The sequence below is a fragment of the Homalodisca vitripennis genome, chromosome X (assembly GCF_021130785.1).
Source record: "Homalodisca vitripennis isolate AUS2020 chromosome X, UT_GWSS_2.1, whole genome shotgun sequence".
Taxonomy (NCBI): domain Eukaryota; kingdom Metazoa; phylum Arthropoda; class Insecta; order Hemiptera; family Cicadellidae; genus Homalodisca; species Homalodisca vitripennis.
Window position 1 is genome coordinate 9363631 of NC_060215.1, and position 17658 is coordinate 9381288.

Genomic DNA, 17658 nt, shown 5'->3' on the forward strand with positions numbered 1-17658 from the left:
CTATTCCCACTTTTAATACATACAAAAATTATATTTAACTCTTTTTAGAACACAGGATTTCAGATTTTCCATGCCAAAAAAAGCTGTGTATTTCTTTCCAAAACGGTTTATGAGAAAAATTGCATTTTCTAAAATAAGAGAGATAAGTTATTCATTTGATTTTTAGGTACAGTTTTATTTGCAAAACAAAGTGGAAAATAATTAAAACAATTAAATAAAAATAATATTTTACATTGTTATAAAAAAATTGTATTAAAATATTCACTCACAAGCTAGTATATGTAAGCACATACGTGCTATGTGAAATGAATCCAATAACCACACGAAATACAAGACTTAAACTAGTGTACCAGCCAACCAAGTATAACTCTACAAACAGACAAAGTTTAAAATTGCAAAAATTAGAAGCAAATAAGGATAATACAATTTTTAAAATAATTCTCGATATCGCAGATGTTTTTATTTGATTCCTTTATCAATATTTTTATATTTTATTATACAAAATAATTAATAAAATCAACAGTAGGGCTTAAAATATGCATTGAAAGTCACATTGATGTGTCGAAGCTGAATTTGGAATCCACCAACATTTTACCACTAAGTGCAGGGTTCTAGACTCTGCAATTATAAAAATATTTTTCCACTATCTTAATAACTAATTTTAAATACACAAATCAAAAGTACTATGATAAAACAACCGGTGAAATGAGCTAACTTTTCAAGCAGCTAACAGTTATGCTTACCTCAAGTAAAGCTTCCACTTATCATAAAGATAGTAAAAGACACAAATGGTAATTAAAAGATGTATAATTGCAGAGATAAGGAATGTAACATTTCGTTGGGAGTGCTGAGCGATCTCTGCCCTTACACGGCTGTTATAGAAGGCGAAGGTGCCATACAATCCAATGAACAAGAGAATGGCTGTAACACATCATCCATACTCATGTACTATCAACCAGAACCACATATTATTATGCTTATAACTCTAGGCACATCAATTCGCTATCAAACCAAATGTCACTTATCCTCTATTATGTTTGTCAGTTCATTATACATTTCAGATTCAGATTATTGTATGTTTTTTATCTCAATTGTTTACATTACTATGGCCCAGTTAAGACATTGCATTTGGTTGTAAGTTTATTTATTTTTTTTAACTTTATAGGCTATTGAGCCCTTTGATACCTTTGCTGAAAATGTTTTCCATAATTCCTCAATGAATTTAAATTGGTGCTAACCGTTTTTAGCAACATTTTAAAGTCAACTTTTTAAGATACTTTTCCTGAGGACAGGAAATAATCTTGTTTACAACTGTATAAGGAATTGTATGCATTTGACAGGTAACAACTGGGGACATATTGAAATTACGCCCATTTCAAAAACAGTTGAAAATAAAATATGATTCTTTTGAAGTATGTTTATGAAAGGAGACTTACACACAATGGTAATGAAGGTTTTTATACAAAATATATTGTTAAGTTATGTTTTGTTGAAAAAGTTAGGTTGTTTATTAAAAACCATGTAAACTTTTTATACTTTTTTCATAAATTATTAAAATTAAATTATTATAACCATGTTATTCTTTGAACTTCTCATTTGCTGAATAAATCCTTACCCTTATTATCTTCAGTATTTTTTCTTGGCCCGGGTAACAAAACTGTCCAAAATTTACGACATTTACTGACAATAACCCAGATCTTTAATATAGCTCCAAACTAAGGTAATCTCAAAATTATCTGATCTCAAACTCTTGAATCCAACATTAATCTAGGTTCTGTAGATGATTTTGGTTCTATATTAACAATAGTTGCAACCTACGAAATCACCAGCTCGTAAGCTGGTCCTTTTGAGTTTCATTAATAAATACAAAAATCCATCTTAACCCTTTGAGTGCCGGAGCATCGCAATTTGCGATCCTGCATTATATGCAAGAAATGCCCGAATCGCTATTTGCGACTTCTGCAGTAACGCTTATATTTTATATAGTATTTATCTAAATTAGCTCAATGACTATACATCCGTATTCCAAAGGCTTCAACGTAACTTTTGATGAAGATTTTGTTGAATTTTGGGTAGATTCTGATTTTTACAGCGGTTGTAAAGAGAGCGCGCCCTAGTCGAGTTTAGAATCGACAGCTACACGGACGAGCCGTCATATGTTTTGTTTGCGCTGGTGTTTATTTCACAAATTATGTAAATATTGAAAGTTTATAAGTGTAAATGGGTTTGTAGTGTTAGTATCTTCATATTTTGTTTTGTTTATGTTGTTCTAGTCTGTGTGTAAGTAGAACAATGACTTGACCGTGAGTTACGGCGATCGTAAGCATCTAGTCCTTTACTAAATACATTTGTATAGTTTTTATGTTTTTTGTGTTTGTTCAGTGATATTTATAAAAAAATGAATTGTAAAAACATTGCTGACAAGAAGACCTAGTATTGCAGGCATTAGATTCAAGCATTAGCAGTGTTGTAGACAAGACACAGAGTGTCAGGTTAGGTTAGAAACTTTCTAGTTTTGTAGCGGTTCATTTTTTCATATTTATTTTCCAAACTTTACTTATAAGTATAAAAAAAGTTGTTATATGTCTTTTTGTAAAGAATTAAGTGGAGTATTAGATAGCATAACTGAAAATGAACAAATAAAATATTTCAATAACACTACATTGTGTCAAAATAAAAAACAAAATGTTTTTGCACATAAAGGTTTTGTTAATGTTTTTTTTTTTTTATTGGTATAAAAACGTTAAATTATTAATGAATGTATTATATTTATAAAGAAAATATATTTATCTACAAAACAAACCAAAATCCAGGATATTATACCAATTTAATAATTTTTTATGAATTTTTAACCAGACCCTTGCAAAATCAGGCATTTTGGCTCAGAATTTCATGCATACCATATAGCAAAACTCTGCGCACTCAAAGGGTTAATCAAGAAAATTAATCACATTATTATTCAAGACTATAAAAAAATAAGTTTTTAAGTTGCCTTCAACTTTAATAATTAACTCACACCTGCCTGTAGAGTATTGCTACCATGACGACTAAAAAACAGTAACTACACATTTTTGTGGTGTCCTATATAGGTACCAGTAGAACAATGTGGGTTAAACTGGATTATACATTTGTAAATATCTCTGAAAACATTAAACTTTCTATCATTCCAAATATTGAACTTTTTATTGGTAATACACGTTTAAACTTAAACGAAGTAAGTTATTTTCATCGTGATATAACAAAACTGACATGCTGAAATGAAGTTATCTTTACTGAGTTAATTTTTTTCTACATCACACCTGTAATTATTTCAGAGTTTGAACATCGAAACTCTAATGATAAAACCTTTTTTTGCTCGTTTTGATCATAAAAATCTTGTAATTATTAGTCAATGTGAGCAAGTTTCACTTCTATTTAATTTGTGTTATCCAGACTGCCAGTACTTTCTGTCTGTTTGCCCCGATTAATAAATATAAATTGTCATAATCTACAATGAGACAGCATAAATGTGAAAAATTAATTTTGATTTGTAAAAATAATCTATAACAAGTTTCTGCTCAAAGGCTACTGTACTGAATCCTCGAATGAAAGTTGAAACTCTCGTACACAGTAAGTATAAATTAAATTATTACTAAATTAAAGCAAGATGAATAATATTTATACTTAATATTCATTGAAGAAAACCTCTTTATTTAAAGTTTATTTTGTACAATCAAACATTTGCCATTGTTAATGTTACAAAAATAGAATACTATGTATCGAGGATTGAAACCTAAAGAGGGTGGATCCAAATTATTTAAGCGTAGTGTTTGAGTCTTTAGAGATATATTATAATACAAATACGAAATATTCTAACCTGGACTGTAGTCGTAGATGGTTTTAGCCAGTAAAATTACTACAAATGGAAGGTATTTTTTAACAACTCTCAAAAATGAGCTTGCTTCTGGACTTAGAGCTAGTAGGTCAGCCACATCTAGAAATTAAAAATCATTATTAATACACAGATTTAATAACACAAACATTAGTAAAAATACTATTTCTAATTTTTTTTTTTACAAGGAAATTCTTTATTAGTTTTATATTTTTGGTTGACTAAGTAAGAAAAGAAGACAACATTGGAAGGAAATGTTAAAAAGGAAATAAAAAGGACTAGAACTGAAATTCCACACATGCGTGAAAATAATGTTACGGGGATACGCTAATAAGCTGCCGATCTGGGACTCTATTTTAAACATGAGACTAAAGTTTAAACCTGTGTTACAAATAGGAACTCTTCTCTGATCCACAAATATTTTACCACAGAAACTTAGATTTTAGTGTCTTAATGGTAATGAATTGTTAAAAATATATTTATCTGTTATTACAAATGGTTTATAATCCATAATCAATACAGAGTTTCTTATGGGAAAATCTAAACCAAATATAAATCACAGTCAATAGATTAGTATTAATATACAATCACATTTTCACAATAAATTAGCATTGAGACACTACAATCAAAGTTTCTGAAGTGAAACTTGTATGGATCTGAGACAATCACATTTTCACAATAAATTAGCATTGCGACACTACAATCAAAGTTTCTGAAGTGAAACTTGTATGGATCTGAGACAATCACATTTTCACAATAAATTAGCTTTGAGACACTACAATCAAAGTTTCTGAAGTGAAACTTGTATGGATCTGAGACAATCACATTTTCACAATAAATTAGCATTGAGACACTACAATCAAAGTTTCTGAAGTGAAACTTTTATGGATCTGAGACAATCACATTTTCACAATAAATTAGCATTGAGACACTACAATCAAAGTTTCTGAAGTGAAACTTGTATGGATCTGAGACAATCACATTTTCACAATAAATTAGCATTGAGACACTACAATCAAAGTTTCTGAAGTGAAACTTTTATGGATCTGAGACAAGTACTTATTTGTGTGGTCGGTAGCGCACTACCTCCTCTAAATATTCAATCTCAGAATTGTATGAATCCCACAAACATTAGTTGAGTAGGTTTCAGTTTTGACCAAGGGCATTGATAACAAGTTTTTTTTTTCACCCAAAAACCATTATTCCCGTAATTATAATACTATATGATAATACGAAAATGACTTTACAACCAAACTAGTAAACATGTAGGCCTACATGATTATTATTTGTTTTTCACATAATCATTTCCTATACATGTAAAGAAATATCTTTTGAAGTATCTTATCAAAACTAATCTTAAAACCCATAAAATCATTTGCATTAATAATTAAGTCAGAAGAAATCTTAATGGAATTGACAGTCTCAAAGAGAGGACTTTTTTGTTTTTAATATAGTTATGTACTTGCCTATACGTAACATGTGCATACAGTATGCGCCAAAATAAACAGTACTGAAATTGTTAAGATTCTATTTACATCGTACATATACAAGAATGAAAGAAAAATTGGTTAAATTCTGGTAACAACGTATTCAATACAGTCTCCAATCCGTTTGAGACAATACTACTACTGTTCTTGAAGGTTTTGCATCATTTTGGTGAAGTTCGGTTGTTTCATGCTCCACATGGTTATTATTTTTAGTTGGCCGATGATAGCTGATGGATCTTTACAGGAAATCTTCTCCTTCTACATTCCCCAGACATAGGCCAGGTGGTGTACAATGAGGGGAATTGGCTGAGTAAGGAAAGTTTGTTCTGAGTGAGATGAGGCAATTGCCAAGTTTCTTGAAGGAAAGCAATATTGAAAGGTGGTTGCACCATCATGCTGGAACGAAAAGACAGGTTTCAGACATAACTAAATCACCTGAGGTCTCCTATAAAATGATAAAGAATGACCCTATATCAATCCGGGTCAATGTTTGTTCAAACTTATTCTTACAAATTTTAAACAGTTTTACTGAAAAGTCTAAGAAGATTCTTACAAATGAGAAGCATAGATTTAAAAAAATTAAACCATGGATTTCAGAAGAGTTGGTAAGGGGCATTAGGAAAAGGGATAAAATAAGCAAACTCCTCAAAAAACAACCCTTCAATCGGAATCTAAGAGAATACTACATACAATTGAGAAACAGATTGAATTTGCAAATTAAATCAGCAAAATTTAACTATTACAGATCAAAAATTATCAGTAGTAAGAATAATCTGAAACTTTTTTGGCAAATAATAAATGAATTATCTGGGAGATCTGGGAGAGTGAATAAAAAAACAGTTTTCCCATTATACAATTTACAGGTGATAAAACCATGAACTCGTACTCTGTCGTGAAACCAGTGCTGTCAGGTGGCTAAAGAATTTAATAATTATTTTGCACAAGTAGGTTACAATTTAGCTCGGGCTATTGACTCGAGCGGTCCACCTGTCGTTGATGACAATGACTATACGGTTAACACGGAATTCACAATTCACACTATCACTGAGACAGAACTTCACAGGTACGTTACTAGCATGCGTGGTGGCTCAACTCCGGGATATGATTGTATATCTGCATCCCTCTTGATTGATAATTATCAATTCCTCTGCATTCCGCTTCTTCACATAGTTAATTTAAGTATACGTACAGGCAAATTTCCAGATGTTTTCAAGATCGCCAAAGTCATTTCATTATTTAAAGCGGATGATGTTACCGTGATGTCAAACTATAGACCGATTAGCCTGTTAAGTGTATTTTCCAAAGTTTTGGAGAAGGTAGTTAAAGACCAATTAGTCCCTTATTTAGAAGAGAATGATATATTAACTGACTGTCAATTCGGGTTTAGAAAATCTAAGAGTATCGCAGATGTTTTTTTAGTATCTCTAAGAGTCTGAACGAAGCAATGACATCTAACAAAAAATGTTTATTGGCGTTCCTTGATTTAGCCAAAGCATTTGATTCAGTTTATAGATACAAGCTACGCCAAAAATTAAAATAGTTGGAATAAAAAATAATTCATTTAATTGCTTCGATAGTTATCTCGAAAATCGTAGGCAAATAACCACAATTAACGGAATCAATAGTACTCTGATATCTGTAAATTATGGAGTAATCCAGGGTAGCACTTTAGGACCTATTCTGTTTTTAATCTATATAAATATTTCTAAAATTAGATTTTCTGGGAAACTTTCACTTTTTGCAGACGATACTGCTCTATTTTATGAGGGGTCCAATTGGGAAGAAGTTTTCCAAAAAGCGCATAGTGACCTATATCTAATAAAAAAATGGTTTGATCAAAATTTGCTTTCTTTAAATATATCTAAGTCTAAATTTATGCCTATTGCCCTGAGAGACAGCAGTGACACCGTTATTAATTTGTTAATTAAACTACACGTGTGGTAATCCTACAAGTCTGGTTTGTCATTGCGGATCTTTAGAAAGGGTTGTTAATTATAAATATTTAGGGGTTATATTAGACAAAAGAATGAATTCATCTGCACATGTTCACTATGTTAATGGTAGACTTAGAAAACTCATTTATGCTTTTCGTCAACTGCATGAATTTTCAACTTTAGAAGAAATAAGAGTAGCTTATTTTGCATATGTTCAATCGCTTTTAGAGGGGGGGATCATAATGTGGGGTGCTAGTTATAGAAGTATTTTAAATCCACTGTTTGTAACTCAGAAAGCAATACTTAAAGCAGCACTGGGAAAAAATAGGCATTACGCATCGGAGGCGCTGTTCACCGAAATGAATGTTTTGGATATAAGACAACTGTTTGTTAGAGTAGTTGTTGCATATATTTTCAAACATTACAGAAGTATATTTGAATTTCCGACTCACCATTACACAACAAGAAATTTTACATCCTCCATATTTACACCTAGGCTAAATAGAACCTTTTCAAAAACAGACACTTTTTTTGTTTCTCACATTATTTATAGAAATTTACCAACATTTCTCAAGGATATGTTTTTATAATATACATTATCAATTTATAAAATAAAAAGTAAAACATTGGTTAAAAAGTGTGGGTTGTGATTATATGGAAAGGATTATAACATCTGATTACAGAATTTAATGTCCAAAACTGGATTACAGGATGGGAGCGTGTTTTTATATTTGTGATTGCATGGTGATAGGTGTGTGTGTGCACGTGCACGTGTGCATGCGTGTTGTGCGTTTGTGTTGTGTGGGTGTGAGCGTGTGAGTGTGGTGTTGGTTGCCAGCGTGGTAGGTAAAGGTGAGGGGTAAGATTAGTTTGGGGTAGAATAACTGAAAGGAGGGGGCAGAGGCATCAAGCATTACCCTGACTGAGTCCGTTTGCCTGTCGGTTTTTTTTAATTTCTCATTATCTAACAGTTTGTCATTTATTCTTATTTTTATTACCCTACATTCCCTGATAAATATGTTTGCTATTGCGTCTCTTTTATAAACTCATATTGCTTTTACTTGTATACCACTATGAGCGTTATCTGTACTTATAATCTGTACTGTATAATTATATAAATTATTTTTCTATATATTTTTTTTAAGTAAACAACATTTTTTAAACATCTTGTTTCCCTAAGGAACTTAATTTTGAATTAATGGGACTCTTTCTCTCACGCACAGGTGCTATGCACCTATGTGAGGAAATATTTCCACAAACGTGAGAGTAGTCTATATTTAATTTTTCTTTACAACTTTATGTTTTAGTGTTACTTACTGAAGTAATTTTATATTATAAATGTAAAATTGTGCTCCTACGATTTCTAATTTTTGTACCATAAAGGAAATAAAGATATTTTTGATTGATTGATAATTTACAGTAAGAGAATTTACATTATTGTCTTCAAGAAAGTATGAACCAATTATGCCACTCCCGACACAGCACACCAACAGCGACGTAACTAGGTTATTCAGCACCCGGGGCAAACACCTATTTTGGCGCCCCTCCCCCCCACCAATTGAACTGAAACTAATTCCTTATAACTCCTCTTAAAAAGTGTGGTGTGTCCATCTTGGTAACCGGGTACGCTACATTATTACTATCTTGAATCTTGATCTTAAAATACTCAACCTCAAGTTCAAAGTTATATAGGCCTAAATATATTTTGGTAAATAATAGAATACGTATTTTCAAAAACAAATAGTTTATTTCAAAAACAACACCATTTATACTAAAACACTTATGATAGTAAATTATGTAAAATATTGATTTAAAACATTTAATTGTTCTTAGAATTTAACTTTTCGGGCTTTTCTTGCAGCAAATGTACTGACAATCTCACTGAAGCATAGTTTTGAGGCTACCTGGTGCTCAATGGAAATAATCCCTAGGTTTGTCAGCCTCTGTTGCCCTGTCAAATTCCGTAAATAATTTTTTATTATTTTTAAGTTTACTAAAACTTCTTTCATTCGAAGCCACTGAAACCGGAATTGTCAAGAAGATCCGTAAGGCAGTCATTATGTTTGGATATACATCCTCCATTTTGTTCACACAACACAAAAATTTCAGAAGATCAATCAGAATTGGCTGTTGGATATTTGGTACTAAAATCCAAACCATGGTATTGAAACTTTCCACTTCAGTTGCCAATTCGTCTTTGTCCAAGTCTTCTTTATATTTGGAGGCTAATTCAATTGCTTTAGCCTTTAGGTCATCCCCACTCATTGTTCCAAAAGCTAGCTCCGTTGAGAAAACCAAACAAATGATTTATGTTTTGAATAGAGTTTGAATCTTTCTCTGAGTTCACAAAGAATGCGATCGACGATTTCTAATAGCTGCTGTTGAAAATTTCTTCTCTTCTGAGAATTCAGGTGCTTCATCTTCGGCATTCTCATCAAACATGCGCTTTTTTTCTTCTCTTTCGAACTACTTTGAAATGAGGATCAAGGCCAAGATTTGTTTGCCATTTTCTTTGGCTTCTTTCATTGCAGCGTTTGAATAGTTTGCCCTTTCCGAGTCTAGTTCAGAGATCAATCGACTGATGTGTTTGGCCGATCTATGTATGGTGATATTCTCCACTTGTAGGAGCTTGTTCACAATGTCAATGCGGGTCAATTGCTTGTACCAAAAACAGGAGAGAACTATAAACTCAAACTGCTTGACATTTTTCAAAAGATTAGCTGCTTCAGTTTTTGTTTCATCTGAGGTAGTTAGGCTGGTTCTGAGGTCATTTAAAGCATTTATAATTTTACCTAGATGCTTGTATATAACTTGTACAGCTTCCCTCTTAGTCGACCATCTGGTGTTACTTTGTAGTTTTTAGAGATAGAGGGACATGTTTTAATAAAACCTCCCATCTATTGGTCGAGGAAGCAAAAAAATTGTACAAGCAGTTAAGAGTTCCAAAGTATGACTGTACCTCCCCTGACATACTAGCAGCATTTTGCACACCTACTAAATTTAAGGAATGAGCCGCGCAAGGCAACAAAATAAGCCAGTGTTTGTTTTCGGCAAGAATCCTAGATTGGACGCCTTTGTATTTGCCAGCCATATTCGAACCATTGTCATAGCACTGGCCCCGGCAGTTCTTCAAATCTAAGCCATCTTTTTTGATTTTCTCTGAAATTTCTTGCGAAAAGACCCAATCCAGTTTTTTTTTCACCAACTTTTACAAAATCAATAAAACTCTCCACTACCTCCGGACCCTGTTCGGTGATTTTCACATAACGAAGGACTTGAGACATTTGCTCCAAATGACTTACGTCGGGAGTACAGTCCCAAACATAATTGAAAAAGTATTTTGAAGCCTTGATGTCACAAAATATGTTTTCTCTGACTTTTCCTGCAATTAATGTCTAAAAAGTCATTCTGGATGAGCGGCGAAAAGTAACTGACTTGGCCTTTTTTTATGGCGAAGAAATGTGCTCTTTCAGAGGTGCATGGTAATGAGATACTAGTTCAATAGTGTTCAAAAAACCTAACCGCATCTAGGGTCACTGAAATCCAGGTTTTCAATTGGAGCCCTCGTAATGGGCTGGCCATCTTTTGCTAGGTGTAAGATTACATCAATGATAGCATACAAAACACCCTTCCAGTGTGCCTCTTCAAGTGCAATCATGTCTTGTAGTTCTTTGTCAATGCCAGAACGTTTACTTAAACTAGATTCTAAATTTTTCCAAGCACAAAAGCACTGTTTGTGATTTAAGGAGTTCTCATGCTCAGGAATCCGTTCACTCAATTTCTTCCACTGAGTGAACCCTTCATCTTTGGCTAAAGCAGAAATCTTATGTGGATGTTGATGTTCAGTGTGCGAAAAAAGTTTGCATGGGATACAATACAAAGGAATTGTTTGATTTGCTATAGACTAGCCATGTTCGATGTACTTTTAAGCCATTAGGCATAATTTTTTGTAAACCACTCTTTAGTCAACTGTCTCCCATCTCTTAAAGTATTGTTAAGATCAGGTTCTATTTTCCCTTCATTCAATAATCTCGATACGAGAAAACATCTGTCTGCATCCGAAATGGTATTAGGCCACTTCCCCCGGATCTTTTAGATCAATAGATTTAGTAGACTCACCATGGGTTGGATCAGTTGTCAAACTCGTAGACGTACCATTATAATACTTTTGCTCCGGTTGAAACATCTCGATCTCTTCACCCTCGACGTCATCCTGGTGACCGTTGGTACAACTGGAAGTTCTTCCAGCTGAAGATTTTCCGTACCAAGATTAGCATTAGTTTGAAAAACACGTCTTGGACTGCATCAGCTGATGACCCTCCATCTTCAAAAGTCGTACTTGTACTACAGCTGATTTCATCTGAAAAAATAAAAAATTCGAGTTACCTTCATTCGATAAAATAATATTATTGGTATATTTGTCAATTTGTGGTAGAACTTAGCTGTTTAAATTGTGCCGTATTTATCTATAAGCATAGTTTTTAACGCTAAATTAAACAATACTGCCGACAAAGCATCTCCTACTATACTATTTTTTTTAAATAAATTATGACGTTCTTAGTTCTTGGTTAAAGCGAAATGTCGTCTTCAAGTGTGACGATGACTAGATTTGCTGCTTGTTAGCGTTTCTAAGAAATAGCTTAAGAAGAAGAAAGCTTAAACCCTGTGTTCAATTATATATTTTTTAAACACAGATTCATATCAATAGTACGCTGCTACAGTTACAGAAAAGTTAATTATGATATATTTTTAAGGTTTTCAATAAGTTAATCATTAATCTGTATTAGTTAAATAAATACAAAGTAACAAAGTACTGTATATCTATCTTACCTACCTTTACTGTTTGTTTTCATTTAGCCATGATGATAGAAGAGACGAGGATTGATGTGCTTCTTTTTTTCTCTCTTTAGCTCTTTTTGCGATATTTCCGCACCAGACAGTTTTTTCGACATGACTAATATTCACAAACACGAAAATAATATTGCTAGTAACACTCAAAGAAACAGCTCCGCAACCACTTTACGTGAACCGAACCACTGATGATGTATATATAATGAAGTAGAAGTATGAACTATTGTCAACAATAGTAGTGCACAACTGCACAACAACATACGCAGTTAGTCTGTTAGTCAAGGTCAGGCCAGCGAGCATCGATGTGTTGTGTTTGTGGCAATGTGGCATGTGTGGTGCGGTGAGAGGGATGGGGGAGCTGCGGGTGGGAGCCGGGAGGGGAAGGAAGTGTCTGACGCCGCGCCGTCCCTAGTGAGTCATTCCACAGATAACACAGTGTGCCCATACTCGTTCTGTACAAGTTCATGCAGACCGTAAACATGATTCGTAAATAGTCAGATAGCATTCATCATTTCACTTTGCATTTTCTTAGACTTAAATCAAAATAAAAATAATAAATATAATGATTTTCTTTTGCAACACACCTCGCATTAAAAAATATTTTCAACAATTTTTTTATTAGAAAAATCTGTGGCCGTGTTGGCGCCCCCCCAACAACTTGCGCCCGGGGCACATGCCCCGCGTGCCCCCCCCTAGTTACGTCGCTGCACACCAAATGTTTACAGTAGTATACTTTGGCCGTTCCTGGGACAACGCACCCGAGACCGGTTCTGGGACAAACCGTGTGAGACCGAACCTGGGACAGAATTTTTAGAGAGCGACTAAGAGTGTGAGTACGGGTGGTCAGAACCGCGCCGCGCGAATCACCACGCATGTCATCGCTGTCCCGCCACCGACACCACGCGTTGTTACTGTAAGTATGCAAGCAATCGGCACGCGCCTCGTCAGCACCGCGCCGCGCGACTGCTGAACCGTCATCGTCACCGCCAAGCAATTGGCACGCGCCTCGTCATCACCGCGCCGCGCGACTGCTGAACCGTCACCACCACCGCGCCGTGTGAGACACCGCGTGTTGTTTCTATAAGTATACAAACAATCGGTACGCGCCTCGTCACTGTCCAGTCACCGCAGCGCCGCGCGACTGCTGAACCGTCACCACCACCGCGCCGTGTGAGACACCGCGTGTTGTTTCTATAAGTATACAAACAATCTGTACGCGCCTCGTCACTGTCCAGTCACCGCCGCGCCGCGCGAAACACCGCACCTTATAAATTACTAGTTTGGTATAATGTAAGTGTATTGTGGATAGTATTAATGAATCAGAAAAGTCGGAAAGAAATCCTGCTTCGAGCTTTAGAGGTTCATAAACCTGTGGTTAAGCGATTCCCTAAGAGAAAAATTGTAACTTTGGGTATTGATGATTTGTGGGCTGCAGACCTTGTTGTAATGATTAGGTTTTCAAAGGAAAATGATGGATTCAGATACATACTTAATGTAATTGATACGTTTTCAAAATATGCGTGGTCAGAACCATTAAAAACTAAAAGCTCACAAGAGGTTACTAAATCGTTTGGTAAAATATTAAGAAGAGCGAAATTGGTTGGTCACAAACCCCCGAACCTTCTTCACACGGATAAAGGACGAGAATTTGTTAATAAGGAATTTAGAGAGTTTTTACACAAAAATCAAATAAAGTTATACCATACTGAAAATGAGGAAAAAAGTGCCATTATAGAGCGTTTCCATAGAACTCTCAATGAAAAAAATGAAAGTGCACTTTGAAATTCAAAACTCTTTTAGATGGGTGTCACATTTACAGAAGCTTCTACGTCAATATAACAGTAAATTTCATAGCACTATAAAGATGAGCCCATCAGAAGTGAATTCAAGCAATGAACAAACTTTAAGAAACATGTACGCAAACACTGGACGATGTCTAGTATTCAGACCCAGACTTTCGGTTGGAGACCGTGTAAGAATTACTATAAAGAAAGATGTATTTGGAAATAAATACCGCAGAAATTGGACAAGAGAAATTTTTCGGATTGTGGCTGTCAACAAAACTTGCCCTGTTACCTACAAAATCGCAGACCAGTCTGGTGAGGAAATAATAGGATCGTTTTATGAAAAAGAGTTACAAAAAACTATGTTCTAGTTCAGAGTCAAATGTATTAATAATGCTCTCATCCTTCCTTCCACTCATCCCACACACCCACCCTCTTCCTACTCCTCTTCCTATTCTCATCCATCCATACCTCATCCTTTTCCATCGTCAATCGCCCATACAATAAGAGAGTAGCCAGCTCTATAATAATGGTGTTTTCTCCAGCTAGCAAGCAAACAGCATTTCTCAATGCTACGGATGGTCTTCGAAGATCATCAGTCAAGAAATGTTCGAATTGTGGAGAAGAGGTTACGGCATCTAACCTATCCCGCCACCAAAAAACTAAGAAGTGCATCCATACCTCATCCTTTTCCATCGTCAATCGCCCATACAGTAAGAGAGTAGCCAGCTCTATAATAATGGCGTTTTCTCCTGCTAGCAAGCAAACAGCATTTCTCAATGCTACGGACGGTCTTCGAAGATCATCAGTCAAGAAATGTCCGAATTGTGGAGCTGAGGTTACTGCATCTAACCTATCCCGCCACCAAAAAACAAAGAAGTGTATGTCAGCGTCAAATCCACCAGCTTATGCTTCTTCCAACGGATTGAATGAAAAACCTCCTTCGATGAAACAAGTATGTTCAAGGTGTGGTGTTGAAGTCAAGAACTCCTCCATGTCCCGCCATAAAAATACAAAGAAATGCATGTCCACGTTAGACAGACAAACTCCGGATTTTGATATGTCTATGTTGGAAAACTACGCTGATGCTGTGAGTGACAATCAATTCCAGAACGTGATTGCTGATTTTGATATGTCTATGTTGCCAGAGTCCTATTCAAATCTCAGACCTGAAGAACAAGACGCGATTGCTGATTTTGATTTGTCTATGTTGGACACTCCAGATTTCTATTCCAAAATTAGAGCTATAATTGGTCCATCTAAAGCTGACGCTCCAAAGTTTGAACCACCAGTAAAAAGGATACACCCCGATTCATCGAAAATTATATCAATACTTGGTCCACCACCATTTGAAGTTCCGGATGAGTCCGACTATTCACTGCATATACCATATAGTCCTGTATACAATTCACCACTACATATCCCAGAGAGTCCAACATACAACGTGCTTAGTCCGACCGATGTACGTGCTCAAATAAAACCCCAGAAGAAACCATGTCCAAAATGCAGTAAGGAAATAACGGTTTCCAACATGGCTCGGCACCAAAAATCTCAGAAATGTGCCAAAAACCAGCATGGTATGACATATAACGAACGTCTGAAAAAGATGGAAATCAAACCAGCTCCTAAAAGTAAAATGTGTTGGATTTGTGAAACACCAATAGAGTCATCGAACTGGAACCGTCACAAACAATCGAAACGTCATATCCGTTTGTCAGCACTTCATGAAGGTCCTCGATACAGGAGTGAAATATTACCCATTACGAGACTGACACCAAGACTGCCGGCACCCACTCCAGACATCAACATGCTGGTAAAGAAATACCCAAAACGACCAAGGGAAGTCAAACAAGTACCAAAGGTCAATACAAACGATATAGCTCTTGAAGCGATGATCCGAAAACCGACTAGACCGCAAAAGATACCTACAGGTGTGAAAAAAGATTATTAGTGAGACACCGACTAGTACAATTAATAGTGAGAATTCGATTAGCCCTACCATGGAAGAGAGACAGCTTCTGTCTGAAACAGAATCACCTTCAACACCTCATCTGGTTCCGGTACGTACTCCAGAGGAGTCACAGACAATACTTGATGAAATATCAGAAGTCCAGTCGGCATTCACGGGAAGATTGAAAACGTATGTGATTATGAACAAACGTGGGATCAAAGATCAAAAAATGTTTCTTGAGATATGCAAACCACTCGTTGTTGAAAAACTTCAGGAAGCTGTAAAAGAAAAAAATCTTAAGGTAAACATGGTTTATCATGCTGAATTCAAGAAAATAATAAACGATGTGGAGGTGACTCAAGTCATGAACTTTAAAACAAAAAATGAAATTCTTTACTCGACAACGTCTCTGTCTGACTATTATAACTCAGCAAAACTTAAGATGTTGGTTGAGATGGAGGAGTTTGAGGCAAACGGTTCTCAATGGTCACTAAAAAGTGTGAAAGACTTGGAGATCAGAGTCAACCGATACGTTCCTTTTCACGGATCCAGCTATGTGGTTCTACCAAAACAGATTCAATCCAAAAAGGCTGTTATTAATGTAAAAAACGAAGATCAGAAATGTTTTATGTGGTCTATTCTGGCAGCTTTACATCCAGTTAAGGTTCATCCAGAAAGAATCAGCAATTACGAACCTTTCAAACGAGAGCTGCTTCATGCACTAGCAACTTGCGAATGCCCCATGAAACTTGATGATATAGCAAAGTTTGAAAGACTTAGTGGCATTTCTGTTAATGTCTATGCTTATGATGACAAGTTCGATATATTCCCGCTGAGAATAACTGATAACGAGATGGAAAAACATGTTAATCTACTGTTTATCAGAGAAAAAACAAACACTCACTACTGCTGGATCAAAGATATGTCCCGTTTGGTTAGTTCACAGATCTCACGAAATGGACATAAAATGTGGATATGCAATAGGTGTTTGCAACACTTTACGAGAGAGGATTTACTCATCAAGCATAGAGAAGACTGTAACACACACGATGCTGTAAAATTGGAACTACCAGAGCCAGGAACGGTAATTAGATTTAAAGATTTCAATTGCTCAATGAGAGTGCCCTTTGTGTATTACGCAGACTTTGAATGCTGTCTAGCACCTATTTCAACATGTCAACCGTGTAAAGTGGATTGTAATGGTAATCATCAGTCGTTCACTATCAAATATCAGAAACATAATGCCATTTCCTTCTGTATGTATGGGGTGTCAGAGGACGGCTTTTCCAAACCACCGATTAAATACTTTGGAGACGATGCTGCACATGTATTTGTAAAATCATTGATTGAGGAGTCGATAAGGATTAATGAACTTTACAAGAGTGAAGCAATAGTCCCCATGCAGTTGATGACAAAAGAGCAACAGGAAATGTTTGAATCTACAACTACGTGTCATATCTGTGGAAATTATCTTGGTGATGATCGTGTTAGAGACCATAACCATTTGACGGGTTTGTTTAGAGGAGCAGCTCACAACAAGTGTAACATCAATTTCAAAAAACCTAGGTTCATTCCTGTTTTCATTCATAATTTAGCAGGTTACGACACTCACCTATTCATTAAAGAGTTTGGTAAGTTCGAAAATCGCATATCATTGATACCCAACAACGAGGAGCGGTACATTTCCTTTACGGTCAGTGTGGAAGGTGGAATTGAACTACGATTCATCGATTCATTCAAGTTCATGTCACAAAGTCTCGATAGGTTGGCAAAGAATCTG

The 17658-nt window shown here is 35.3% G+C and overlaps 1 protein-coding gene across 2 annotated transcripts in view; it reads right to left on the reverse strand.

The window, feature by feature from the left end:
* Nucleotides 1-17658, reverse strand: part of LOC124368658 (RING finger and transmembrane domain-containing protein 2) — a 69230-nt gene that overhangs the window by 26952 nt on the left and 24620 nt on the right. For both annotated transcript variants that reach the window (XM_046825909.1, XM_046825908.1), the window contains exons 4-5: nucleotides 3857-3973; nucleotides 744-921 (exon numbers count right to left, since the gene is read on the reverse strand). In XM_046825909.1, coding sequence (XP_046681865.1) covers nucleotides 744-921; nucleotides 3857-3973 — 295 coding nt within the window. The remainder of the gene's footprint in view (nucleotides 1-743; nucleotides 922-3856; nucleotides 3974-17658) is intronic.